At 57.1% G+C, this 27249-nt stretch overlaps 3 protein-coding genes across 11 annotated transcripts; all 3 read right to left on the reverse strand.

Moving 5' to 3' along the window:
• Positions 1-2743: 2743 nt before the first annotated feature.
• On the reverse strand, positions 2744-8559 carry MCRIP1 (MAPK regulated corepressor interacting protein 1). 9 transcript variants are annotated; one of them, XM_081270759.1, is made up of 5 exons: positions 8135-8559; positions 4588-4642; positions 4379-4497; positions 3733-3834; positions 2744-3602 (listed from the first exon to the last, which is right to left on the reverse strand). In XM_081270759.1, the coding sequence occupies exons 1-5, from the start codon at positions 8547-8549 to the stop codon at positions 3538-3540; spliced, it is 756 nt and encodes a 251-aa protein (XP_081126885.1). In that variant the 5' UTR covers positions 8550-8559; the 3' UTR covers positions 2744-3537. The 9 variants fall into 9 exon arrangements, with proteins under 9 accessions (XP_081126885.1, XP_081126891.1, XP_081126893.1 ...); XM_081270765.1 differs by lacking the exon at positions 8135-8559 and adding an exon at positions 7425-7954; XM_081270767.1 differs by lacking the exon at positions 8135-8559 and adding an exon at positions 7451-7953.
• Positions 8560-8601: 42 nt separating this feature from the next.
• On the reverse strand, positions 8602-9664 carry PPP1R27 (protein phosphatase 1 regulatory subunit 27). The gene is made up of 3 exons (XM_081270783.1): positions 9380-9664; positions 9128-9278; positions 8602-8820 (listed from the first exon to the last, which is right to left on the reverse strand). Exons 1-3 carry the CDS (start codon positions 9567-9569, stop codon positions 8697-8699), a joined length of 465 nt encoding a protein of 154 aa, XP_081126909.1. The 5' UTR covers positions 9570-9664; the 3' UTR covers positions 8602-8696.
• Positions 9665-14354: 4690 nt separating this feature from the next.
• P4HB (prolyl 4-hydroxylase subunit beta) lies at positions 14355-25853 on the reverse strand. Its single transcript, XM_081270706.1, has 11 exons — positions 25585-25853; positions 24375-24581; positions 22248-22381; positions 21966-22103; positions 17776-17880; positions 17505-17630; positions 17150-17350; positions 16673-16793; positions 16381-16562; positions 16066-16152; positions 14355-15259 (listed from the first exon to the last, which is right to left on the reverse strand). Exons 1-11 carry the CDS (start codon positions 25733-25735, stop codon positions 15182-15184), a joined length of 1530 nt encoding a protein of 509 aa, XP_081126832.1. The 5' UTR covers positions 25736-25853; the 3' UTR covers positions 14355-15181.
• Positions 25854-27249: the final 1396 nt, after the last annotated feature.

The following is a 27249-nucleotide window of genomic DNA, read 5'->3' on the forward strand; positions in this document are numbered from 1 at the left end:
TCCCAGGGAGGGGGGACTGTAGCTCGGCAATAGAGTTTTGTTTGGGCCAGGCATTGGTGCTGCAGCCAGAACCACAAAAAAAAAATAAATAAATAAGTAAACTTAAAAGAGAAAGAGGCAGGGGCTGTGGCTCAGGGGTTGAGCACTTGCCTAGCACCTGTGGGGCACTGGGTTCAATCCTCAGCAACACCTAAAAATAAAAAAAAAAAAAGGTGTTGTGTCCACCAAAAACTGAAAAATAAATATTAAAAAATTCTCTCTCGGGCTGGGGATGTGGCTCAAGCGGTAGCGCGCTCGCCTGGCATGCGTGCGGCCCAGGTTCGATCCTCAGCACCACATACAAAAAAAACCCAAAGATGTTGTGTCCGCCGATAACTAAAAAATAAGTATTAAAATTCTCTCTCACTCTCTCTTTAAAAAAAAAAAATTCTCTCTCTCTTCTATCTTTAAAAAAATATTTAAAAATTAAAAATAAAGGTATTGTGTTCATGTAAACTAAGGGGGCAGGGAGCAGGAAGCCCAGCCAGGTGCAGTGGTGCCTGTGATCCCAGCAACTCTGGAGCCTGAAACAGGAGGCTCACAGGTTTTGAGGCCAGCCTGGGAAACTCAGTGAGCCCCTGTCTCGAAATTGAAAAAATAAATTTAAAAGGGCTGGAAATGTAGCTCAGTCATAGAGCACCCCCGAGTTCAATCCCTGGTCCCCCACCCAAATAAAAAATTAACAAAATAAGTGCTTAAAGGGATAAACACTTAAGGGTGGGGGGTGGCTCAGTGGTGGAGCCCCAGTACTTTAAAATAAACAAAAACAAACAACAAAAAAGCCCCACAACTAAAATTCCCTTGAAGGTCACTGTTTCCTGATGTGTAAATGAGGGTAGTAAAACTTCCCCACGTAGTCGCCAATGAAGAGTGCTATGTGGGTTCCTGCGCAACCTGCACAGGTGACACGGGACGGACCCTGACTCACAAGGATGCTCACCTCATCTCCCCCAGCCAGCCCCCTGAGCCACTAGGCACCTCAGAGGAGGGAGATGAGGCAGGCGGCTGGTCTGGCAGGAGGCCCACGGGCCCTAAGGAACTGAGGTGTGAGGTGGACAGCAGGGGTGAACCTGCCCCCAGGGGCCCTAAGGAACTGAGGTGTGAGGTGGACAGCAGGGGTGAACCTGCCCCAGTGCTGCTCTAGCTCCCTTGACCACGCCTGCGCTCTCAGCCCACTGTGGCTACAGGAACACTGGCTGCATGAGGTGGACTTGACCCTGCAGTGGTCCTTGGCAGCCCTAGGTGGAAGGCTGGCGGGCTGGGTGGATCCCAGTGGACACATCTTGGCAGGCCTTCCAGGCAGGCTCTTTCTCCCCTTCCCTGCTCACCCCTGGCCTAGGCCACAACAGCTTCGACCCGGGACTGTCACAGTGCACTGGGCTCTGCTGCAGGAGGGTGTGTGGCAAGCCCTCCTTCCAATACCCAGGTGTTCTTGTAGACCATGCCCAGGACCTCTAGCTGGCAGAGTGCCAGAGAAGACCTTAAGGTGTGCGAGGGGACACAGATGTGCAGGCCCAGATGGCTGGGTCATGCATGCCCCAAGGGACCCTGGGTGTGGCCAGATCCAAGGGCAGGCCCCAGAAAGCTGGAAGCCCAAGTCAGCACTCTCTCCTTCAGGCCGTCTCCAGATCATGTTGGGCACTAACTGCCCAGTGACCATTCAAGGAGGGGCCTTCAGATCACCACAGCTCAAACTCACTTTGCACCTGGGGAAACTGAGGCAAATCATGGCCACAGGCACTAGATTCTCACCTGAAGAAGAGTGGGTGGAACTCGTTGCAAGGCACTGAGGTAGGCACTAACCAAAGAATCTGAGGCCAGAGACTTGGCAACTTGCTCAAGGACCCCTCTGCCTCTGGGAAGCCCCCAGCAGGCCTCATGTGTGGGTGGAAAGCACACCTGTTGGGGCCTTGCTTGCCCTGTCCACTGCCTTGACCTGGGTGGTCTAAGGTGCTTGGAGACACTGGTTGGTATAGGGTGTGGAGATGTGCTCATATGCAACCCGAGCAAGCCATGTGCCATCCTCTCCAGTAGCAAGCTTGGGTGACCCCAGCTTGGGACACTCAAAGCCTCTATGGACGGCCTTGCAGATCCCCAGGGCCTAACAAGGCCACATGTTCCAGGGGTGGCTTGGCACCTGGCTCCAGTGAGTGCCACTGGCACCAAGGTGGAGCTCAACCTCATAGGCACTGTCCTCTCCCATGGAGACTTGCCCAGCCCACCCCAGAAGCCCATGGGGCCACTCAAGCCTCGGAATACCCTTCTGGGAAAGGGTGTTCCTGAAATAAATTCCAGTTTGGCTCTGTCTCAGGGGCAGAAGCGTTCCAGGGCTGTTTCCATGTCTGAAGGTCAAGTGCGACTGGGGCTCTCGGGGGGCCCAGCAGCATGCTTCCACGTGGACACTGGGGAAGCCAACTCCCTGTCAGTAGTCCAGGCCATAGAAGGTGGGTCCAGGGCAGCAGATGGTTGTCCACTTGCCCCAGGGTCCTACCCCTGAGAGAATGGCCTCAGGAGAGCCTCTAGTCTGGACAAGGGCTGACTGTTCAGAGCAGCTCATCTCTCCCCTCCTGGACACCCTCAGACCCCTGCCCTGTTCCCTGACTCACACTGAGAAGTGCTAGGCAGAGCCTCTACCGTGGCTGGAGTCCCCTGTCCAGGTGTGTGGGCTGCAGGGCAGAGGGCTGACAGATGGCCAAGAGGCCACTCCCAGTGCCACCCATGTTTATTCACAGACCCCCCGGCTCCAGGGCCACACAGACACTTGGCTTCCAGAGGGTACATGAAAAAAAGGGGCCCTGGTGACCCTCCCACACACTCCAGAGAGCCAGGACAGGCCCAACAGCACCATTTCAGCTCAGCCTTGGCACCCCTGGCCCAAGGGTGCCTCTGTGGCCACCGGGCTTAGGCACCAGGCCGGGTCTGGTTGCTGGGGACCCCTTTAGGGAGGTCAGTACTGTCTCAGGACGAAACCTGGTGCCATCCTGAAGCTGAGGCAGGGAAGGGGAGGCTGGACAGTGGGGGCAGGGTGGGGGAGGCTCCCCAAGTGTCTAGGCAGAGGACCAGCAGAGGTCTGTGGGGGACCCAAGTTGGGTGCAGGTGCAGCTGTGCTTGTCCCACTTCCTGGTCATCTCAAGGACAAAACCAGCCAGTCCCACCAACCTGGGAAACAAGCCCCCTTTTCTCCTTCCTGATCCCGCAGTGGCCAGGAACAGAAGGGAGGGGCAGCAGCAGGTGAGGAGAAGGGACTGGGGTCAGGGCCTCTGGCGGGGGCAGGCAGGGCCAGACGCCCCTCCAAGTGACAGGGGCAGCTTGAGATCCCCAGGGAGGACAGGAGGGGCGCAGAGAGAAGTGGCCTGGGCCATCAATTCTGCTGACCCTAGGGCTTGCAGCCCACTGGAGCACGGCCCCTCCCTCCTCCTGGGAGGGCCTGCAGGACAGGAGGAGGCCAACATCAAGTGCACCCTGACCTTCCAGCGGCCAGGGGAGGGCGCTGGCACTCTAGGACTTCTTGGCATCCTGCGTGTTCCGGCGTTTCAGGTCACTCAGGTCAATCGGCTTGAAGGCTGCCGGGAAAGGTGTGGTCAGTGCTGGCACAGGCCCCTGGCCACCCCCACCTCTGGAAGCCCCTGGAGCACGTTGGTAGTGTGGGCAGGAAGCAGGTGGCTGTCCTGTGCCCCCCCTGGCCCCACTCACTCTTCAGGCTGGGGTTGGGAACCTTCTCCACGTACTCCTCCACCAGGCCCCGCTCGCCACCTGACAGCTGGCTGCGCAGGTCTCGCTCCACACCCTGCCAGGCTGCCACAGGCGAGGGCAGTGGGGTCAGTGTCAGTCAGAGGCCAGCCAGGAGACACCCCTCTCCCTCTGCCAGCTGAAGGTACCTTCCAGTACCCAGCCCTCCCCACCATGGGCCTGAACTCTCAGAGATGACCCATCTGACCCAGCTTGGCTTCCCAGGAGGGCTTGGCCTTGGCTCAGCCCTCCTTCCACATCCTCCACCCACCCCGACTCTGGGTCAGCAACTGCTGGGGGCACCCATCTTCCACACCTCCCTCCTCTCCCTAGCATCCCCAGTGCCGAGGACAGGCTGCCAAGGACAGGCTGCAGAGGCCATCTCCTCTGGGGTAATGCCTACTCCCTCACCCTCCTCTAGGGCTTTTAAGTGTCCCCTGTCACTCAATCTGCCTATCCCTCCCCCCAGATTTGGAAGGACTGATGGGGCACTAGCACCCAGAGTGGTACAGTGGAGGCAGGAAAGGGCCCAGGGAGCTCCTGGGCATCGGGGCAGAGCAGGAAGGCTGACCATTCCCAGGAGGAGGAGCCCCTGCGCAGGCATACCCACCTTCATAAATAAAGCGCACATTCTCCTCGTGGGCGGGGGTGAAGATCTCACTGCTGTTGGTGGGCGAGCGCGGGCTGCTATTTCTTTTGCCGTTGTAGACGACTCTGGAGACGGGGGAACTAGGGGAGGACAGAGCATGAGGCTGGGTGCAGGGCAGAGCAGGCCCACTCTCACCCCGGGTGAGGGCCATCATGCTGCCCAGAACACACCTGGTCATAGCTGGTCCTCTGGTCCTGTTGCTCTGCTGCAGGATCCCCTCAGCCTCTGAAACAGAAGCCCCCGAACACAGGAGTGGGACAGAGCATGACCCCTCCAGCAGAGGGGCAGGGTGCAGGCATGTCCACTGCCTCCTTTAAGCTGTGGTCAAACTGTGTGGACCTGTCACCATCCAGGGGACACAACAGAATAAGGCCCAGCCCTGGGTGGCCAGTGGGCTCCAAGTAATCCTGGGCAGCCTAAGGCTGGGGCAGGGTCAGCTGGAAGAGGTTAGGGGCACCAGGTTAGGTCAGACACATGCAGGACGCAGCGAGTGAGCTGGCCTGGTGCTCGGCCCCATCAGTAGGCAGGGGCCTCTCTTAGCACCAGGTTGAGTGTCCCCTACTGGCTGCACAATGGGGATGAGGAGCCCGCACACACCAGAGGCCCCGAGGCTGCCTGGTCCCCTCGGGCTGGGGTGTGAGCAGGAACAGACCTATCAAGACGTGGGCAGTGGGGAGCTGCCAGGCCTGACCAGGTACCAGGACTGAGGAGGTTACTGCCAGTTCAGTCTCAGCTCAGGGGATTTTCACAGCTTGAGTCTATTTGGGGGGTGGCCAGCTGTGGACATATGGTCCACACAGGATGCAACCCATGTGCTAGGGACAAGGCAGCCCCAGAAGGGGGCCTATAGTATAGAACCCTACCCGCCCATCCCCAGGGCGAGGGGCTCCACGCAGCCCAGAGCACACAGCTGCAGCCCCTCATGAAGGGCAGGAGATTGGCATTCTGGGCTCTCCCGCCCTAGCTGCCAAGCGGTCATATAATGATTCATCGACTGAACGCGGCACAAGTGAACATAGCCCACCACCAAAACAAGAACAAAAAGGGTACAGTTAGCTGAGGGGGCCTAGGACCTGTGCCCCCCCACAACGTGCTCATGCTTTCTTGCACTCCAGGGGCTCTCTGCCCATGGTCCTCCAGGGCTACCAGCCTGGTAACGCCAGAGCACAGGGAAAGCCCTGTGGGCCTGATGAGGCAGCAGGACCAGGTGGACAGCCTCAGAGAAGGGAGGCACTCAGCACCCTGCCTCAGCTCCCAGGGCCCAGAAGGCCTGCTGTCCCACGCCGACTGCTGTGTTCAGGGACTCCTACCTCCAAGCCTACCCTCCTCTAGTGCCTCCCTTCCCAGTGAAGCCTCAGCCTCAGGCTCGGTGGCCACAGCCTCCAGTGGCTGCCTGGCTTTCACAAATGCCATGCCCTCAACCTGGATCCCCCTGCTGGCACCAGCCTGGCTGGCAATGATGTTTGTGTTTGGCCAAGTAAGGACACCTGAGCATGTTTACCGGCCAGGCCTGAGGGAAGCATAACACCAGATGAGCAGGGTCCTGAAAACGCAGACAGGCAGGGGGCTGAGCCTGGGACCACAGCAGGGGAATGGGCGGGGGAAAATGGCTCAGGCAGCAGAAGTGCCAGAAAGCACACACACAAAAATCCCTCCAGGCTTCAGAGGGCTATCAGGTTGCAGCCCGTTGCTCTGCAGCCTAAGCAGTGAGTGGTGGTCTTGTCCAGGCAGACCAAGGGACAGGGACGGGTGGAAGGAGAGGCTGTCAGTGAGCAGCCAGGGAGAAGGCTGTCTGCAGAGCCCATTCAGCACAGCTCTCCCAGGCCTCCACGCCACTGGGGCCACCACCAGGGGAGGAGGAGGGGCATGGTGGGCAATGCCACCACAAGCTCTGCATCCCTCCCTGACTTTGCCTTCTCTCTTCCATAATCATTTCCTCAACACTGGGGCCCAACACCTCAGCCTACATGCAATTGTTCTTTATGTGCTGCCAAAGGCTGAACCTAGGCCTCCCACATGCGAGTGAAGCGTCCCACCACTAGCGACACCCCCAGCCTGCTGAATTTTAACTTCAACACAGGTTCCCGCAGAGTTGCTGAGGCTGGCCTTGAACCTGCAATCCTGCCTCAGCCTCCCGAGGAGCTGGGATTCAGGCATGAATCATGCATGGCAATTCTAAGATACCTTTCCCTCATGACTCTGAAATTGGGCTTTATCTAACAATCGCTAACATGTCGAAGTTTGGCAGTTTCTTTTTCTTTTTTTTCTCTACAGACCATGAAACAAGAGGAAGCACATCAAGCAGTGTCTCAGACCTGAGGACTCCAGAGTCCCTCCACCAACAGACTTTCTCCATTGCGGACACTCAGTCCAGCCCTGCTGCATCGGCCTCTCAGGCTGGGAACATTCTGGACACCTTCCACGTCTCTCACCAGAAAGATGCCAATGGCCTCTTCTGCCATCAAGCCCAAGGCCCAGGTGTTTCATGTTCTCTCAGGTGTCACTGCTACACCCCCACCCCAATCCCAAATGCAGTCTTTGCCACAGAACTGCCTGCCACTTGCCACCCCTCAGGCAAGTGACCTTCCAGTCTACGTGCTGTGCAGGACTCAACTGCTTGTAGTCTTGATTGTGCAGCCCACAGGGCCAGAAATACCCTGGCCAGAGGTTGTCCATCCCTCCTCTGCCACCCCCAGGAAAGTCCCTCTTGGCCTCAGCATCCTCATCAGGAGTAACACATGAAGCCCCTGCCTCAAACAAGGTCTCCACAGCTCCTTAACCAACAGAACCACAGCAGGTCATCACACACCATTTTGTCCAATTGGACACTTTTAAGAATGAAAGGGGATGCTGTTGATTACTAAGCAGGACACAAGACAGCTCTGAGCAGATCGGAAGACAGAGCCAGCCCACTGGTAATGACCACCACCCAGAAAAGTGCAGAGTACTGAAGAGACTGCGTGGTCACAGCAGACACAAAGGTGCTTTGCACACACTGCTCTGGTACCTACAGCTGGGACAGCAAGAAGGCACCTGATGACCCCCATCCTGCCGAGGTCAGCAGCTGGGTGGGCCCAAATGCTGAGGCTGGCCCAAGCCCCCTGCAGCATGCCTCAACGCTTGCCGGCACCCCAAGGCGGGGTCCTGGCCTTGCGACAGGCCCGATGCCCAGGGCATCCCTCGGGCTGGGCTCACTCTGGCCGTCCACCGCAGGCTGGGAGGGGCGTCGGCGGAAGCGGCCTGCTCCACGGGACCCAGGGCTTCAGAGGCTTCCTGGGCGAGGCAGCGGCGGAAACGGCGAGAGTGCGGGGGCCGGATCGCGCTTCGATCGCTCCCCTCGCGGCCACGAGCCGGGGACGCGGCACCAGGTGGTACTCTTGTCCAGCAAAGTGACAACGGGCGTCCACGAGCAGGGCCGGTGGTGCGGAGGCCGCGATCCTCCCTCTGCAGTTCTGAGCCGCCGCTGCCCCTCGGAGTTCTCTATCCCCTTGGGCCGACCACCGGCCGAGCGGGGCCAGCGGGGCCGGCAGTGGGGCCGGCGGCGGGGCCGGCGGCAGGCCCGGTGCCCTGTCTGCACCCGCCCGCCACGCGCCTCGGCCCCGGCCACTCGCTGCCGCCCGGGGGCGCGGCGGGACCTGCCTGGCAGCAGCCTCGGGCCCGCCGCCCGCCCCGCCCCGCCCCGCGGCCCAGACCCGCCGCCGGCCGCGCCCGCCTCACCTCGCCCGCTGCGCCGCCGCCTCCCGAGGGCCGGCCGGAAGTGACGCCCGCGCAGGCGCAGAGGGCACGTGACCGCGCCGGGGTCGGGGGGGCGGCCCCGGAAGGTGGCGGGCCCGGCGGGCGCACAGACCCGGAAGCAGGAACGGAGCCGGGAGTCGGGCCGAAGGGGTCCCGGGAGGCCCCGCCCGTCGAGGGTGCTGAGCGCCCGGCCCTGGACCCTAGGAATCAAGCCACCACCACAGGCTTGGGAATCGCGTTTATTGAAAAAGTACAAAGTGTCACAATAAAAAATCCACCTAGAGTCCTGGGGACGCCGCTCAGTGATAGCGCACTTGCCTACCACGTGTGCGGATCTGGTTTGAGCCCCAGCACCACAAAAAAATTTCACCTGGTGATTAAGCCAAGCCAGAGACATGGGTGTAGGGGACAGGGGTCTCGCCTGAGGACCAGTCCTGGCCAGCCCAGTGGCAGCCCTGAGCCACAAATGAAGAATGCCCTGTTCCCTGGAACAGGGTGCAGGCCCCTTCTCCAGGAGGCAGGAGCCCTGGAGTGCAGCTCCAACTCAGTCCATCCTGGTTCCTTTGAAGAGCTCCACCAGGTCCTTGAAGTCCGGGTCAATGAGGTCAGAGGGCAGGTCCCCATCGTCATTGGCTGCATCTCTGTCTGCCCCCAGAGAGATGAGGTACCTGGATGCAGAGGGCAGCCCTGGTTGAAGCATGCTTGTCCCCACCCCAGCACGCAGGCATAGAGCCCTGGGTCACCTGTTTGTTTTTCCACCCAGGGTGAGGAGGAAACCTGACCCTTTGGAAGCTGCGGCCAGCTTTCCAGTTTGTTATGGGCCAACACAGGATAGAAACAGGGTGCCAGGGGACAACCCTGAGGGTTCATGCCTGCACCATCAGAGCTGTCTTTTGGGGACCCACCTCCTGGGGACCAGTGGATGCCTGGAGAGGTTGGGCCAGGACCTTTCTGCACCAGGTCCCACTCTCTCACCTGGCGATGTCAGGGTACCCATCACTGCAGGCCATGTGCAGAGGTGTCCACCCCGTCTCGTCACGCTGGTGAATGTCAGCCCCATATTTGACCAGCAACTTTACACACTCCAGGTTTCCAGAGAGCACTGCTTCATGCAGAGCAGCTAGACCTGTGCAGGTGGGAGGGCAGGGGTCAAGGCTATAGTCCTCCACATTGGTCTTCCCCAGTATACCCACAGGCCCATGGCCAGTCCCTCTGGGAATCACTCACCTGAGGGGTGGATGGTGTCCAGGGAGACTTTCCGAGCCCGGATAAAACGCCCTACCTGCTCCAGGTCACCCTGGCGGATGTGGTCCAAGAAGAGGACATCATTAGGGAAACGCACACTTCGGTCAGCCAGCAGTCGCCGGCGCCGCTGCCGGGGGCTGTAGCGGGTATATCGGACTGTTCTGCTGGGCATCCTGGGGGCTGGGGTGGGCTGCCCCCTGGGGACCCGACTGCACTGGGGTGAGGAGTGTTCCAGCCAGACCAGGTCAGCGTGCAGGTTCTTCTGATGAGACTTTGCTTCCGGCTTATATAGTGTCTGCGGAGCTATATAAAGCTGCGTGGTCATGCCTGTGGAAGAGAAGGCTGAAACTGAGCTGCCCCCTCCCTGCGCACCGGATCATGTTTGGTGGCTCATCTTTCAGCCCACCTGTCGTTGTGTCCGGCCAAAGGGGTCAGATCCTTCCTGGACACCGCTCCCTGCCCCACAGCTGGACCTAGAAGGTGCTTTAACAGAGGGCAGGAGAAGGACAGGGCCCATGAAGAAGGCCTCAGATGTGGGCTCAAGGGCAAGGTAGGTGCCAAGGTTGTAAGGAGGCCCAAGCACCTGGGGATGAGTGGCCTCTGCCTCCTGGAGAGGGAGGGCCTCCCCACATCCGAGGAGCACTGGTCTGTCTGCTGTGGGGGAGGCCAGGCCTAGCCATCTCCACCTGTCACTTCCTCATCAGCTTCTGGTGCTGTGGTTTCCTGGGAGCTGCCTTGATGGCTCTGTCTGCATGGACCTGCTCCCCAGGCTGGGCGCTCCAAGACCAGGATCCTGCCTGCCCTGGGCAGCCCTCCCTCCCGCAATTTCCACTGCCTGCCATATTTTCTCTGGGTTCTGAAATGCTGCCAGAAACTGTTCACATTGAAGGTGGTGTCCAGTCTGTGTCCCTAGTGAAGGGACTATGTGGGGTGGTGTGACCCTCAGCCCAGCCCTCACAGGCTGTCAGTACCTCGCGTTTTGTTTTGTTTTGTTTTGTTTTTGATGGCTGTGCTGGGGCTTGAACCTAGGGTGCTTTACCATTGAGCCTTTCTTTATTTTTTATTTTAAGATAAGATCTCACTAAGCTGCCAAGACTAGTCTTGAACTTTTGATCCTCCTGCCTCATCCTCCTGAGTGGTTGGGGTTACAGGCCTGGACCACCGCACCTGGCTAAATCTCCTTCTCACAGGGCCAGCAGCCATAATGGACTTATGGCCACCTTATTCCAGTATGACCTCATCTTAACCAATTACAGGAACAGTGACCCTGTTTCTAGATAAGTTCACATTCTAGCTGGGCATGGTGGCAAACGCCTGTCACCCCAGGGACTCAGGAGGCCAAGCAGGAGGATGCAAGCTCAAGGTCAGTTTGGGCAACTTAGCAAGACCCTGACTCAAACCAACAAAAAACCATATCAACGCACAGTTGGGGATATAGCTTAGCAGCAGAGTTCTCCTGAGTTCAATCCTAAATACTGCCCCTCTCCCCCCAAAAAAGTCACATTCCAAGGTACTGGGGGATAGGACATGAGTCGGAGACGAAGCTCAACATCCCACTGGTGAGATGCTCCAGGTGGCCACTGGAGGCCTAAATAACAGGACTGAGACTGGCCAGCCCTGCAGGCAGGGAGGAGAGGAGTGCTCCATCATTAGCTGGGCCCCAGCCAACAGAGTCCAGTCAACAGGTGTGTCGGACCCCCTCAAGGTGCAAAGCTTGAGCCACAGGCTGCAGGCCACCCTGCCTGGAAGCGTCTCCCTGCCTCAGTGCCCACTGGGCCTCACACAGGGCTGCAGACTCTGCACCCCACACACAGCCTGTCTAGGCCTGACCTGTGGGGACCCTGCAGGGTGGTGCCTGGGTCCTGCATTTTCAGGGACTCTGGGAGTGCTGGGCAGTCGTGACTCCTGGCCACTGGGGAAGAGTCAGTACAGTTTCTTCTCCCTTGTTTACAGGAAGCCAGGAGACTAAACATTCTGCCCTGTGGCCAGCTGGTGGCAGCTCTGCTGCAGACATTGCTTTTCTCTTGTTGGGCAAGGACCTGGGTTCCATCCCTAACAGAGAAAGAAAGGTGGGGGAGGGGAGAGAAAGCTAGGAGACAGTGAGGTGAAAATGCCTCCGTCCAGCGCTGACCAGGGCCCCAGAATGACCCTTTCCAGCAGGCTTTGGGCCTCAGGCTGGACAGGACTGAGCTGAATGGGTCAGATGAGCCTGTTTGGCAGCCCCAAGTCGGACCCCAAGTGGCTCATCCTGCAACCAGTGCCCTGAAGGCTTCTGTGTGGATCAGAGAAGGGACTGGTCCCCAAGGCCTCTCAATCACCACAGGTTCCCTAGAGGAATGGATGTGCTTTTGTTGTAGTTGCATCCTGAGTCCCAGAGGCTGCCTGGAGCACCTCAGCAGGAGAGGACCCTCTGCTATCATGGGTGAAATGAAAAGCTTTGTCCCTAATTTGTCTCAGTTGGTATGAACTTGTGATAAAAGTGACCTGGTCTGCATGATTTTAAGTTTCATTTTTTTTCAACGACAAATTAAAACATTTATGCAAAAAGGTTACCATCTGCCAAGTGCGGCAGGGCACGCCTATGATCCCAGTAACTGGGGAGGCTTAGGCAGAAGGACCACAAGTTCAAAGCCAGTCTCAGGAACTTACTGAGTCCCTAAGCAACTTAGCAAGACCCTGCCTCAAAATAAAAGGGGGCTGGGGATACAGCTCAGTTGGCAGGTTGCTTGCCTCATGTGCACAAGGCCCTGGGTTTCATCCACAGCACCAAAAAAAAAAAAAAAAAAAAAAAAGAGTTGGGGATGTGGCTCAGTGGTAAAACGCCCCTGGGTTTGGTTCCATCCCCAGTACCAACAAGAAAAAAGAAAGCTGGCATGCTGAAGGGTGGCGGCCCAGGGCAGGCTGTAGCCCTTCCTCCCAGGAAGGCTCTGAGGCCAGAGGACCCTGGGGCAGTGAGCACCATCAGCCTGGCATTTGCTTTTTAGGTTTCAGTGGCTTCTGGTCATCTGGGGAGAGAGCGAGGGATTGGGAAGTCCCAGACTGTTAAGCCTTCACTGCCTCCCCCAGAGCCTTCAGGCTTGCCTTGCTAATCCACTGGCCCAGCTAGCGAGGTTTTGGACACCACCCCATAGCCTCGGCACAGCCTAGCCCAGGAATGCACTCATCAGCTGCCTCTGCGAAGGGGAAAGGTATCCGTGACTCACTCTCGGCCCAGGAGCGCGTGATGGTGGCCGCCTGGTCCCAACATTCTATCCCGAGACCAAGTGTCTGCACAGCTGGGAAGCAGGGTCACCCACACCCTGTCCCTCAGACAGGGAGTGTAGCCCACCCCTTTCAGCTGTGGCTGGAGATGGCCCCCTGCTCTGGCCCTGCTGCCTGCCTTCCCCCAAAGGCCCCATGGCTCCTGCCCGAGTCACATCTCCAGGGCCTCAGCTCACATTTTGGGGGGCAGTTAGTGTCCTCTCATCCCCTCCAATTGCCTGTGCCTACTTTACAATGGAGATGTACCCCACTGTGTGGGCAGGACTCAGGCACCACCCGGCAGGGTCCCCACAAACCACAAACCCAGCCCACAAACCCTGCTGAGGCACCTGGAGCCCAGCTGGCTGGAAACCACCCCCAACATGGGCCACCTGGAAGCCAGCAAAGTGGACAGGCTGGAGTGGGCAGTGTCAGGACCATGGGTGCCTGGGCAAGCCAGTGTGCCCAAGGACCTGACACCAGTCTCCATCACCTGCCGGCTGTGTACTGCACAACAGCACACAAGCAGGGGCCCTGGGCTTGTGAGGGCCTGTGTAGCACTGCAAGGGTGGGCGTGGGGGTCTGGCCACCCACCGTGCCCTTGGGTAGGTGCCCAGTGGAGAATCATACTCCCAGTGAGCCCTGCATTGGCCCAATAGCTGGGTCTGTACCAGCACATCTGAGGGCTCCACAGGGCCACTGGCATGAGTAGGGGGGACCCAGGAGGCTGGTGGTGCTGAAGGCTCCTTCAAGAAGCAGGCCACCTGGCGAGTGTGGGACAGAAGCCTGCTGGAGGCTGTGCTGGGCTCCCTCAGATGCTGCCATCCCCCTCCCATGCTGCCTCTCCTGTGTGGTCCTGCAGAGGTCCTGATGTACCCGAGTGGGTAGGGGAAGATGGCCAGGCTCAGCAGCTCCATTGCCCATTGTCTTCGAAGCGGATTCCAATTGTCCTTTTCCTGTATGTGACCCACAAGCACGTCAAATTTTTAAAATTTATTGTTGGTACCAGAGATTAAACTCGGTGTACTTTACCACTGAGCCAAATCCCCAGCACAGTCCCCTGCCCCTTGTTTTAAATTCTGAGAGGGCCTGGGTAGGTTGCTGAGGCTGGTTTGAACTTGCAAACCTCCTACCTCAGCCTCCTGAGCAGCTGGGAGTACCAGTGTGCACTGCTGCATCAGGCCAGTGTAAAACCCAGCGAATGTCCCATCTTATTTCTATCAAGGTTTGGTTAATAATCATGGCAACTTGTCCATTTTACCTCTTCTTTTGAAATATTTTTTAGTTGTTGATGGACCTTTATTTTTTTTATGTGGTGCTGGGAATCGAGCCCAGTGCCCCACAATCCCAGTCCATCATCGTACCTCTTCTTGAGGTTTGATCCACCCAAATTCTTGTTTGATCACTGAGGTGAGGGCAGGGGATGAGATGGCCAGCATGTCCCTGGTGGCCAGGGCAGCTGCACAAAGGTCCAGTCAACATCGTGGCCCTGGGCATAGGCGGAGCAGCAGTGGCCCTGGTCCATGGGCAAATCAACATGCCCCTGCTTGGCAGCCTGCAGGTGCTCATGCCCTGGGTAACCCCAAGCTGTGCCTGAGCTGTTTCTGCACTGTGACACTTCGAAACAGAGGTCGTGACAACAGTGGCCCCTCAAAGCTGGCTGAATCTCTTCAGCCCAGCTCCTGTGACTTGAAGAAATACAGCAGAGGCCACGGCGGGTAGTAAAATTTCAACTTTATTTGGCCAATGTGTCCAATTCCAATATTGTGGTAGAAATGCCCGAAGAATGGTCAACATGTGATTCAGCCCCGGCATCCCTGGCTGTCTCCTGGCCTGGGAACCAAGGGCCTGGTTCTGCCTGTGTAGGCCTCAGCCATGCTGCAACAGAACCTGCAGTCGGCATGGAGCGCCTGAGACAGGGTGGGAGCCCCGGCTTGAGGAAGAACAGGTGAGCTGTTCAGGCCTGTCCTGGGCCCTGCGGCCGGCAATCACAGTGCCCTTGTCTAGATGTGAGGCATCCCTGACAGGATCCAGAGGTCTCCATTTAACCAAGAATTTTAAGAACCATGCTCAGTCATGGCCACACTAAAACAACGTGCATGGAGAGCGACCGTATCCAGTGGATCTGTCCCTCCCCACACAGGGCACAGGGGTCTTCAGAGAGGCTTGGCCAAGGTGGAGCAAATACCCTGACGTCGAAAAATGTCTAAAAGTCTCACAGATGGAGAGCACAGACCTCTCCAACAGGAAAGGGATTGCCAGTGTGAGATCCCAAACATTTTAGTGAGCACTCAGGACAAAAACCATGTACAAAAAAGTACATCACAATTTAAAAAAAGGGGCCCACCAGGATGGGCTGCCTGGAGATAATCCCTTTCCAAACATTGAAAAGCGAGGAGACAGGTTAGGTGCACACGCGTGTTAGAATGAGTCCCTGGGTTTCCGATGACACTCCCTGCTCAGGTGAGGGTCGGCGCCGAGGGCCTGGGCTGCGGGAGCGCGGCCCACCAGGTGTGGTTGGGGTGCCCAGGTCTGGCTGCGGTGCTACAGTTCGTCTTTCACAGCTTTCTGGTCGTCGTCCTCCTCCACGTCTGGCTCTTCAGCTTCTTCTAGGTCTAGGTCCTGGGGTGCGGGAAGGGAGGGTGGTGAAAGGGCTGGTGGCAGTGTAGCAGTTGGAGGTGGCCAACAGGCCACCCAGACCTGCCTACAAGGGTGGATGAACCAGGGACCCCAGGCATCCTGACGGGGACATCCCAGTGGGGAAAAAAGTCCCAGCGCAGTGAGCACTGGGTGATTCAGCCCTTCAGTATGGCCAGTGGTGACACTTGGCAGTGTCAGCAGCATGGTCCTGCTGTTCCCTTGATCCAGATCCACCCCCAGCAGCCACAGTGGCTCCCTCAGGACAGACCTGCTCTCACTCCTCACTTCACACTGACTATACCCTCCACGCCCTGCCTCAAATGCCACCAGAGTCACTAACTCCCACCCCCACCAGCCTCTCCTGACTTGCCCTCCACTTCCCCCAGAATAACTACCACCACCACCCCTGGCCACGAGCTGATGTGGACAAGACTGAGCTTCTGAGGACTAGCCCAAATCTACTGTCCAGCCTGGGGCCACAGGGTGCCTGCCCTACAGAGTAACTAAGTGGTCACATCTGTTAAGCAATGGTGGGCTTTAACCAGTGGTGGGACACTTGAGCCCAAGTCAGCAGGGATGTGAAGGCCCTGAGACTTCCTAAGCAAGGTCTAGACTTCACAAGTATCTTCAAAGTCACCCTGCAGGATGCTGCGCCGGGGGCCTGGGAGGCACAGCTATACCTCCCGTGGGCTCCCCAATCCCAAGTCAAAGTCTGAGTTCGCACCTCCCAAGTGGACCTAGGCCTGTGTCCCCAGAAGCCAGCCCAGGGTCCACATGGCCACACTCACATCATCATCTCCTGCACCATCCTGACCACCGCTCTCCAAGAACTTCTTAAAACCCTCCAGGGTCCGCTCCCCATTGTAGTCGATGACCTGTGGAAGACAAGGGCCAGGGACATGGAGGCAGCCCTAGGCCCTCCCGACCCCAAGGGGCAGCAGCTTCCCCTTGGTGCAGAAAGGGGGGTTCTTAAAGAGGGGTCCCTGGAGGCCTCTCCTGCCCCACTCCTTCCTGGTCCCCAGCTCCTCGTGGACAGAGAGGCTGCAAAATGGTGTGGGGATAGGACTTTCCCAGCCCCACGGCTGGCCCCACGGCTGTCGCACCGTTCTGTCTGCACGTGCAGGGAAGAACTTCAGTGTGGGAAAGCTGTGCACCCGGACAGCCTCCACCTCGTTGGCCGTGGAGTCCATCTTGGCGATGACGATGTTCTCGTGATCCTTGTACGTCTCACCCAGTTTGTCCCAAATGGGAGCTAGCTGCTTACAGTGGCCACACCACGGGGCATCTGAAAAGAAGACTGGGCTGAGGGTCCACCCTGGACCAGGAGCCACCCGCAAATGCTGCCTCTGGCTCTGCACAGCCTGCGACCACCCAGGGCCCAGACACAGCACTCACAGAACTCCACAAAGACGTTCTTCTTCTCGTCAAAAGCCACCTCTTCAAAGTTCTTTCCAACCAGCACTTTGACCGGTTGCTTGTCCCAGTCTTCAGGAAGCTCCTGGCTCATCAGGTGGGGCTAGAGGGCAAGTAGAGCCAGTCAGAGGCAGCGCTCCCCGCCACACCCACCCCTGGCGTGGATGAGGCACACGCTGTCCTCCGAGGCCGCCAGAGTGAACAGTGCCAGGAGCCTGGCGAAAGGAGAGGAGCCGTCAAGGTCGGCCCAATGAGAGGACATGAGGTTACCCTCGCAGCCTTGAGGCCACCTCTGCGCGCGGCGGGACTGCAGTGCGAGGATGGCCAGGGCTGTGTGTGGGCTCTGGTGCCAGGATCTCCAGGCTTGGAAGGTGAAGCCTGAGACACCAGGGCCCAGGGTCCAGGAGCGGAGCCTACTCCCCGAGGCCAGCCATGCGCCCAAGTGGGCCCGCCACCAACCTTGACCTTGCCCTCCAGGAAGCGGTGGCAGAACTCTGTGATCCCCTCCGCCGTCAGCTCATCCGACTCCGGCTTGTACTTGGTCATCTCCTCCTCCAGGGTGATGAGCCGCACAGCTGGGCACTCCTCCTTCTTCAGGCCAAAGAACTCGAGGATGCGCTGGTTGTCGGCGTGGTCGCTGTCGATGAAGATGAACAGGATCTTGGGGGAGAAAAGGCGCACTGAGACCGGCCCGCAGGCAGCCTCGAGCCAAAGGCCTGGCCTAGGGGACCCCATCACCCAGACCCCAAGGGGGAGCAACGAAGTCCAGAGGCCCTGACTACCTGGGGAAGCCACCCATCCCCAGGTGGCCCACCTTGCCCTTGAAGCCCCCGGCGGCTTTCTTGAAGTTGCTCAGTTTGCTGTCATAGTCAGACACACTCTTGGGCAGGAACAGCAGGATGTGAGTCTTGATTTCACCTCCAAAAATCTTCGGGGCTGTCTGTGTCACACATAGAATTGCTTCGTCTAAGCCACAAGCTAATATTCGACAGAATACTCTGACGACAGTGACACATGCGCCTCCTGCATGTCCAGGGAGCCCACCTGCACCATCTGACCCCGACAGAGCCTGGGGAGAGACACACCTGCTCAGTGAACTCAATGACCAGGGGCAGCTGGTTATGCTTGATGAAGTCCAGCAGGTTCTCTTTGGTGATCTCCCCTTCAAAGTTGTTCCGGCCCTCATCAAACTGCGGACAGAAGGGGGATTGTGAGCCAGCCTGCCACAGGCTCCTGGGCTCAGCCAGGCAGCGACCGGGAACCCAGCCGCTTGCTCCCCGACAGCCTGGACCAGCTTCAGCCACTACACCATGGCCACCAGCAAGTCCTGGTTTGTCCAAAACTCAGGTGTGATACCTCCAGGTCCTCTAGCTGTCCCCAAAAAGGGCATGCGTGGCAGGACAGTCACAGGAATGACTAGATCCTGTCCCTGTAGGCCAGACAAGGAGGCTGACTAATAGCCTGCTGTTCTGCAAAGCCAAGCCAGCCAAGACAGGCTGAGAAGTCACTACAGAGACCCCCTGTGAGAGGCTCCACCAATGCCCACAGGCTGAGACCCTCTAGCAGTCGAGTATGAGGGAGTCCCTCAGGCTCCTCAACTCCAGCTTCCAGGACAGCACTCACAGAGCCTGGCCCTGAGCAGATCCAGTGTCAAAGGCACCTCCATAACTACACGTTGCTGCTCCCTGTGCAGGGAGAAGGGGGCAGGGCAGGTGGGTGCTTAGCCTGAAGGCACAAGAGGAAGGCCTGCCGTCTCATACCGGGCTGGACGCTGAACAGACTGCTAGAAACCTGAACACTACTCTCCTCACTAAAGTGGTTTTATCTGAGAAAAATAATTTTTGCAAAAATATTTTTTCATTGTCATGTGTCACAGGCTTACCATCATGTTTTGTATGAGACAGAGTCTTGCTGGGCTGCCCAGGCTGGCCTCAGCTCCTGCACTCAGGGGTCCGCCCACCTTAACCTCCCTCTGGAAGACAGGCCTGCACCACAGGCCTGGCCTACTGCTGAACGGTTCTGTTCCAGGTTGGGTGGTCTGAGGATGTGGAGGGCTGACCACACTCAGCTTTTCTTACTGGCCACTTCCCATTCCTGTGGTAGGTTACATCCAGGGGAGGCCTGTGCAAGCCAGACCCTCCAACTCAACCCTGGAAAGGTGCTAAATCCAGGTCACCTCCACATTGTGGGCCACTCCCCACCAGAGCCTGAGGATCAGAGGCTTCCAGGCATGCTCCATGTCCCCCAAATCAGCAAATGTGGAGAGTATGATGGGGTGGAAAGGCAAGGCCAAGAAGCCCTTTGAGGGGGTCGTTGGCCCAGGTCCACAAGGAATTGGTGGGCTTGGCCTGCTCTCCCCACCTACAATGCTGAGCCACAGGGCACCCTGACCTGCAGAATGAGGCTTCTGCTCCCACCAGAGCACCAGCTGTCACCCGCACAGCCTCATGCTGAGACCTCAGAGCATAGCTGAGCACCCGTGTCAGGCTGCAAATCCTCCTGGTAATGTGGCCACTTAATGTGGTCACTGTCCACTTTCTTTTTATTTTGCGGGTATTGAAGATTGAGCCCAGTGGCACACCGAGCCACATTCCCAGCTCTTTAATATTTTGAGACAAGAGTCTTGACACGTTACCCAGGCAGGCCTTGAACTTGTGCTCCTCCTGCCTTGTGCTCTGGAGTGACTGGATTATAGGTGTGCGACACCATGTCCAGCCCATTTTTTACAGTCTGCTCTGGTTCAGCTGGGGGTGGCTGCAAGAGGCCTGCCCAGGAGCCTCGAGTGAAGACCTCTGTGCCCCCACTTACACCTCTGGCTGTGGACACCAGTCCTGTCAGGTCACAGTGACAAGGTCTCACTAAAAGGCAGATGCTGTAGGCTGGTGGAGAAGCCCCTGGCCCCACCCTCACTCCTAAATCCCCAAGACAAACCCGAGATGAACTCTAGCACCACGTCCTCTGTCCAACCTCAGACGTGTCCCCTGTTGACCCCCTCAGCAGGACTGCCAGGAAGCAAGTCTTCGGCTCTGTGCAAGGAAAACTGCCACCCATTAGCCAGCACCAGATCCAAGGGTATGCCCAGCCTAGTGGAGAGCAGACAGCTGAGTACTAAAGAGTCACAGGCATGGTGGCACACACCTGTAATCCTAGCAACTTGGGAGGCTGAGGCAGGAGGATCACCAATGTGAGGCGAGCCTCAACAACTCAGCAAGGCTGTCTCAAAAAGGACTGGGGAATATAGCTCAGTGGTCAAGTGGCCTGGGTTTGATTATAAACCAAAAAACAAACAAAAACAAACCAAAAAACCCTCAATAAAAAACTAACTATACACCAACAGCCTGAACAGGGGGCCTCAATGTACTTCATACTTCAAAGGCAAGAGCAAGCAATTGTCATCCTAGCCTACAAAGATATGTGACGGCCACCGCCATCCATCTAGAGTTAACATGGCTACTCAAACACAGCGCCAGGGGCAGATTGGTGGATGGAACTGAAAGTGGAATCCGCAGGTTCCTATAGGCCTCAGAGAAACTGTCCCTCAACCTCCAACTTAGGACATCAGCGACTTTCTCTAGCAGCCCAGAGTGTTTGCGCTCTGCACTCTCCCGTTCTAGTCGGGTGTCAAAGAGTCACTATGTGTCTGTGACACAGCAGCTCTACCCCCTGGTTTCTATTGAGTAGAGCATGTCACTTGGCTGGGGTTCTTTTGAGGAAGGAGTTAGCAAAATGGCTAAATGCCAAGAGCAAGGACACAGAAAGCAGTCTTCACCCCACCCCCTAGCTTCAGCTGCTAGGAGGGGCCCTCCTCCTCTTCCTCCTCCCAGTCTGGAGGTGCAAGGTGTTCAGCCCCAGCCTGAGAAGCTGCTTCATAGGTGAACTGCATAAACACAAGGTCAGCATGGAGCCAGGCAGCCTCTCCCCCAACATTGCATCCTTCCTAAACAGTTGACTGTCTGCAGGATTCCTTCTGCTGGGAGCAGAACAGGACAGCTCTCCAAGATCCTTCCCCAACCCAGGACACCCACCTACTCTGCTCCTGTGGTCTCCTTCTCATACAGCTTCCTCTCCCTCTTCCCTGTGCAGTCTGCCACCTGGATGGCATTAACCCAGGAGCACACACACCTAGGTACAGCTATGCTCCGAGAGCAGGGGTACTCTGTGCCCTCCCACCCCCAGGGAGAAGGCAAACCCACAGGCAACAACGGGCAACGAGGAGCCTGCTGCATCCCTGTAATAGGCAGACTCAGTTCAAGGACACTTGGCTTACAAAGAGAAAGGACAGGGTCAGAATCAGCAGGTTCCAAGGTGGGAGGCCCAGGAACTGCAGCTTTGTCTGTCCAGTGGGAACATACCCAGGGAGTTCACACCAGTTTCCATCTGGTGTGAGGACCTGAAGTAGACAGCAGTGATGGTGGCACGGCCGTGTGACCACCATTAATGTCACCAAATTGGCCATTTAACTATGCTGGGCATGGTTAATGCTGGGTATGATGGAGGCTGAGATAGGAGGATCCCAAGTTTGAGGCCAGTTTCAGTGAGTGATCAAGGCCCTGTCTCAAAATTAAAAAAAAAAAAAAAAAAAAAAAAAGAAAAGTGGGAGTGCTCACTTCGGCAGCACATATACTAAAATTGGAACGATACAGAGAAGATTAGCATGGCCCCTGCGCAAGGATGACACGCAAATTCGTGAAGCGTTCCATATTTTTGGGATAGTAGGGGATAGGAAAGGTAGCAGAATACAACAATTACTAATAGGGCATTATGTAAAATTGTGGATGTGTAACCGACGTGATTCTGCAATCTGCATTTGGGGTAAAATTGGGGGTTCATAACCCACTTCAATCTAATGTATGAAATATGATATGTCAAGAGCTTTGTAATGTTGTGAACAACCAATAAAAAAAAAAAAAAAAAAAAAGAAAAGGTGGGATGTGGCTCATTGGTTAAGAGCACCCTGGGTTCAATCCCTGGTACAAAAAAAAAAAAAAAAAAAAAAAAGTAAAATAACCAACTTTGCCACAGTGGAAAAAAAAAGCTACCAGTAAAAAGCAACTTCCCTTGTGTCCTTTAGGAGGTCCAGAACATTGGCTGTTATAGGAGGCTGGCCAAAGGCCTTGCACTCCAAAGACTCCAAAGTCCAAAGGCCACCGAGTGGCTCCTGTAGTCTGGCTCTGCCAATCTGTGACAGGACTCAGGATAACCACAGGCCTCCAGCAGTAAGAAAAGCAACACCACCCCCTGCAGACCAACGCCTGCACTGCCCTGGGCCACTCACCTTCTTGAAGAGGACCACCCCATCTTTGCTGAGCTGGTATTTGGAGAACACATCACTGTTGGACGTAATCCCAAATGGTATGTCATCTATGGCCTCTGCAGCCAGCAAGAACTGCTTGGCCAAGTCTGACTCGACATCCTGTAAAGGAAGGAAACCAAGAGGTGCTGCACGCCAATACCTAGGAGCCTGCCTGGCGCAGCAGCAAAGCCGACACTGCAGTGTCCAAGCCATGGGGACCCCTCCTTCAAAAGTGACAGCAGATCACAAGTTCTGAAGCTCTACCTTAAAGAAGCCAATGACGGCCACCTCGCTGGATTCCACCAAGGACTCTGCAGCTGCACCATCGAGCAGCGTGGTGGCAGCAGGGCCCGTACGCTTCTTCAGCCAGTTCACAATGTCATCAGCTTCTCTGCCAGCTGCACCCCAACAAAGGCAGGTTCCAGAGTCAGACAGGGTGCCCCTACCATGCCTGGCACCCTCTCACCTGAGCTCCACCCAGCAGGCTGAGGACACCTGACTGACCCCTAGAACAAGCTGTTCTCTCCACAGGTAGGTCTATACCTTGGCCACCCACTTCCTGAGACCACAGTTATGCTTAAAGAAGGGAAGAGTGTCATCCTTCGGAGGTAGGATTTTCTTCTCTAATTCCTTGCATTTTCTAAAATTTTTTGGACATTAAAATTGGTTAAACTCTGCTGGGTACAATAGCACATACCTGTAATCCCATCAACTTGGGAGATGGAGGCAGGAGGACCATAAGTTCAAAGTCAGCCAAGGCAACTTGGTAAGACCATGCCCCCCCCCCAAAAAAAAACAAAAACAAAACAAAACGTGGGTGGGTGGGGGCTGGGGATATAGCTTAGTAATAAAGGGCCTCTGGGTTCAACAATCCCCAATAACTAAAATAAAAATATTTAAAAAATTTTTTTTTCATTAAACTCACATACACTTTCTCCCCACAGTACTCTCATACCAAGCTAAGTCATGGAGATATGGCGTGTTTCTTTTTTGTGTGTGTGTTGGCGGGGGGGGGGGGGGGGGGGGGGGGGGGGGGCGCGGCGGCTGAGGATCAAATCTAGGACCTTGTGCATGCGAGAAGCACTCTACCAACCGAGCTATATCCCCAGTCCTGAGATGTGGTTAGTTATGTCAATCTCCACGCCAGTTCTCCTTCCTTGAAAACAGGCTCAACTTGACTTTCTGACACTCCCAGGTGGGCCAGTTATTTCTAAGGCCAGCCTTACCCACTTCCCTGACTGGTAAGAACTAGAGAAAGAGTATGTGTCCGCATGCCATCCAGGAGGCCAGGAGGCTACACAGGGATAAGAAAGAGGCCTGCTCCTGCCAGATGGAGGCCAACAAACTGCTCTCCCCTCCTTTCCTGGGGTGTGACTACCTGGGAAAGTGCTGCTCCACCCGAGAATGACAAGGATTCTTTAGCCAAGTGCCTACAAAAAGCTGAGCTGGCAGTTACCAGTGGATTTAGGAGCAGTTGTCTCATCTGCAAAACCAAGTGTTGGTGGAGAATGAAGGTAACTTTGGACAAGGCACCCTCTATTGCAAGATTAAACACACATTGAAAAGTGGGGACCAGGGGCTGGGGCTGAGTAATAGTGCACTTTCCTGGCATGTGTGAGGCACTGGGCTCGATTCTCAGCACCACATACAAATAAAGGTCTATAAACAACTAAAAAATAAAAACTAAAAAGCCAGCCTCAGCAATGGCAAAGTGCTAAGCAGTGAGACCCTGTCTCTAAATAAAATACAAAATGGGGCTGGAGATGTGGTTTAGCGACAGAGTGCCCACAATTCAATTCCCGGCACCAAATACGTAAATAATAAAAAGGGCTGGGGCTCAGTGGTTAAGCACCCCAGGTTCAGTGTCTAGTACCAAAAAAATAGTAGGGTCTACTAGTGAGGCAACCAGAGTGGCTGATGCTGATTAAGATAAGACTGCTTGAAGGGATACTTCTGCTAACCCTGGGATGGGCAGCTTCAGGCTGCTCCGCACATGGGCCTGACAGACATTCTGCAGAACTGATCTGAGAGACCAGAAAGCGTTTCTTTGCCACCAGTGGTTCATTTGCCCTGGAGGTGGCAGGACAGTAGCTGAGGGCCTGCCTGGATGCTTGAGTGTGGTGGCTGGCACACTGCAAGCACATGTGTCACCCTTTTCTAGTCCATTTCCAGACAAGCTTTGCCAGCAGGCCCCCCAGGAGGCCATCAGACATAGCATGCTCCACCTGAGAGGGTCTTCCAGGGAGAGAACTTCCTCACAGGACCCTCAGGTGTGGACCAGTTGCAAACACAGTCCCCCCCAGAGCCCCTGAAAACGGGCCCCCACCTCAGATACACTACTGGATGAGCTTTCAGTTAGGTTCGCCTCCAAGGCCTGCACCGCGGTCACACCTGTGTACTCCTTGGGGGAGGCTGTGTCTCCGTTCTTGAAGAACTTGATTGTGGGGTATCCTCGGACGCCATACTGCTGGGCCAGGTCAGACTCTTCAGTGGCATCCACCTTTGCTAGTCGGATCTCGGAACCTTCTGCCTTCAGCTTCCCAGCTGCTTTGGCATACTCAGGGGCCAGTGCTTTGCAGTGGCCACACCAAGGGGCATCTGGAAAAGAAAGTGGGACATTGGAAAGCAGCCCTTGATCCTGTCCCACTGCTTCTTCCCTTCATAAAAACCTTATCTGCACACCAAGATAAGGCCTCCTAACCCACAAGGCTGAGCTGATAGCTGCTGATCTTGGGCAACTTCAGGACAGAGGCCATCAACGATCGACACACCAACAACACCATCCCTGTTCTGCTCCGTCACCACCAGCACAGGAAGACACACCCTCTAGATTGGTAACTTCCTATAACCTGCAGGCCATCAGGACCAACGTGTCCCTAGGATTTCCCTTTAAGAACCCAGGACAAGTCAAAGGTTTGATGGCCCACCCTTACACCAACCAAAAAATGCTTACGAGTATGTAACACACATCTGTGCGAGGTCCGCACCTCTCACATTCTCATCTTAAACCGTTCTTTATAGGTGGGAATAACACAATCTGCCAAGGAAGGGTAGCAGATGTGGTGGCATAAGGTTCCCAGCCCAGAGACAGTGGGAGCCCAAATACTTGCTAACAAGCAAAAGCCTCAGACGGACTGGCTACACGACAGGAAAGCCAGGGCAGGTTAAGGGTGGCGCGGGCAGGAGCTGGGCATTTCTGGGTCAGTCCAGCTGAGTAATCAGCAGAGCCGGACCCGGCTTGGAGCCCGGCTTGTGGAGTCTGCCACGGCTCACATAGGTCCGTCCAGCGTCCCCCAGCTAACCGAGGGTTCCTGCCATGTGGACGTCGGGCACAAAGACAGCTCCCTGGCTCTCCGCCGGGCAGCCACTCTCGAGGAGCCCGGGACGCGAACGCTTCCAATTCGGGCAGGAAGGATGCCCTCCGAGCGGCCGGGGGCAGCGAGCTGACAGCAGGCGCGCCTGGCGAGGGGCGGGCCGCGACGGGCCAGGCCGAGCTCGGCGCGGCCACGGGCCAGCACGGCCAGCAGGCCCGCCGACCCGGCCCGCCGCGCGCAGGGCCGCACCGCGGCGGCGCCCCCCGCCCGCCAGGCCGGCCACTCACAGAACTCCACCAGCAGGTACTTGTGCGTCGCCAGCGCCTCCGCGAAGTTGCTCTTCCTCAGCACCAGGACGTGGTCCTCCTCCTCGGGGGCGTCGGCGCCCACCCGGGCCGCCGCGACCAGGGCCAGGCACAGCAGAGCGCGGCTCAGCATGTCGGACGTCGGAGCGGGCGGGGCGGTTCGGTTGGCGCCGCCGGGACAGCCAAGGCGACGAGAGCGCGCGCCGGTGCTGGCCTCGCCTTTATAAATCCTGGTCCGGAGACGCGCCCAATAACCCGCCGCGCGCGCCAGCTGCCGCGCGCACGCGCCCCTAGGGGCCCTCCAATTGGCCGGCGAGCTGCGGGGCCCGCCCTCGCCGTGCACGGATTGGACGCCCATGCTAGGCCCGGCCCCGGAGTCGGAAACGCTACGGAGTCCTTCCTCGCCCTCATCCAGGATTGGCCGCGGCGCTCGCGCTCGCTCTGCTCTCCAGATTTTGATTGGCTCCGAGCGGAGAATTTTCTCTCCCTCGACTTCTGACTGGTGATATTCATCCACACCTTTCGCGGGTCGGGAATGGCTACTTCTTTCTGCTGTCCGGGATCTGTGGCTTCTGATTGGCCAAGATTCGCGCGCACCCTGCGCGTCCCTCCGTCGAACGTGGCAGTGAGGTGGAGTCCCTGGTCGGGGCGGAGCTGCGCCTGCGCCTCCGAAACCCCTCGTGTTGCATTCTGACTGGACCGCGTATCCGTAACGGGCACCGCCCCCGGACTGCCGGCCGGAAGCCTGGCTGACGCAACTTCCGTCGCGCGTGCGGCCCGTGCAGCGCCTGCGGAGGCGTGGGGTCCGACAGGTGGGCACCCTCAGTGCTTGGCGCGGCTTCGGCGGGATGGGCCAGGCGGCGGTCTTAAAGCCTTGGCTCCTGCGGGGTCAGCGGGCGGTGGCGCGGCTCGGATCCACTTCCGAGCATCCCCGCGGCCTCCGAGCGAGGGCTGGTCCGTGTCAGACCCGGAGGCCGGGCGGGCGGAACACAGCCCCGTCGACGGTAGCGCGGTGTTGGCCGCCTGTCGAAGTGGCGTTTTCCTCTTTCCGTGGCTCCTAGGAACTTAAGTCACACACGAGGCCCACGCCCGGTGTCTGTGGGGCTGCCCGAGTGCGCTCGGCCGCCGCCTCTTTGGTGCGCTCAGCAGCAAGGGGCAGCTCCCCGCGGAGGTGCGCCCGCCGAGCCCCGGCCCGATGGTCGGGAGGGTGTAGTACCGGAGGGTGTTCTTGTACTTCTGAGGCTTGGTGCGTGTGGGGACGTTTGTTGGAGGAACTGGGAATGGAACCCTGGGCCTCGCACATGCCAGGAAAATGCTCTACCACTGAGCTACGCCCGCAGCCTTTTTGAGACAGGGTCTGGCTAAATTGTCCAGGTTGAACTCTAACTTGTGGTCCTCCTGCCTCGGCCCTCCACTTCGCTGGAAGTACAGGCGTGGGCGCCTTGCCCAGAGACTTGTTCTTTTTTGTTTGTTTTTTTAATATTTATTTTTTAGTTCTCGGCGGACACAACATCTTTGTATGTGGCGCTGAGCATCGAACCCAGGCCGCAGGCATGCCAGGGGAGCGCGCTACCGCTTGAGCCACATCCCCAGCCCCCAGAGACTTGTTCTTGAGAGTGTGCATCTCACCTTTCCTGCGTGGCACTC

This window comes from Spermophilus citellus, assembly GCF_964194105.1.
Source record: "Spermophilus citellus genome assembly, chromosome: 17".
Classification (NCBI taxonomy): domain Eukaryota; kingdom Metazoa; phylum Chordata; class Mammalia; order Rodentia; family Sciuridae; genus Spermophilus; species Spermophilus citellus.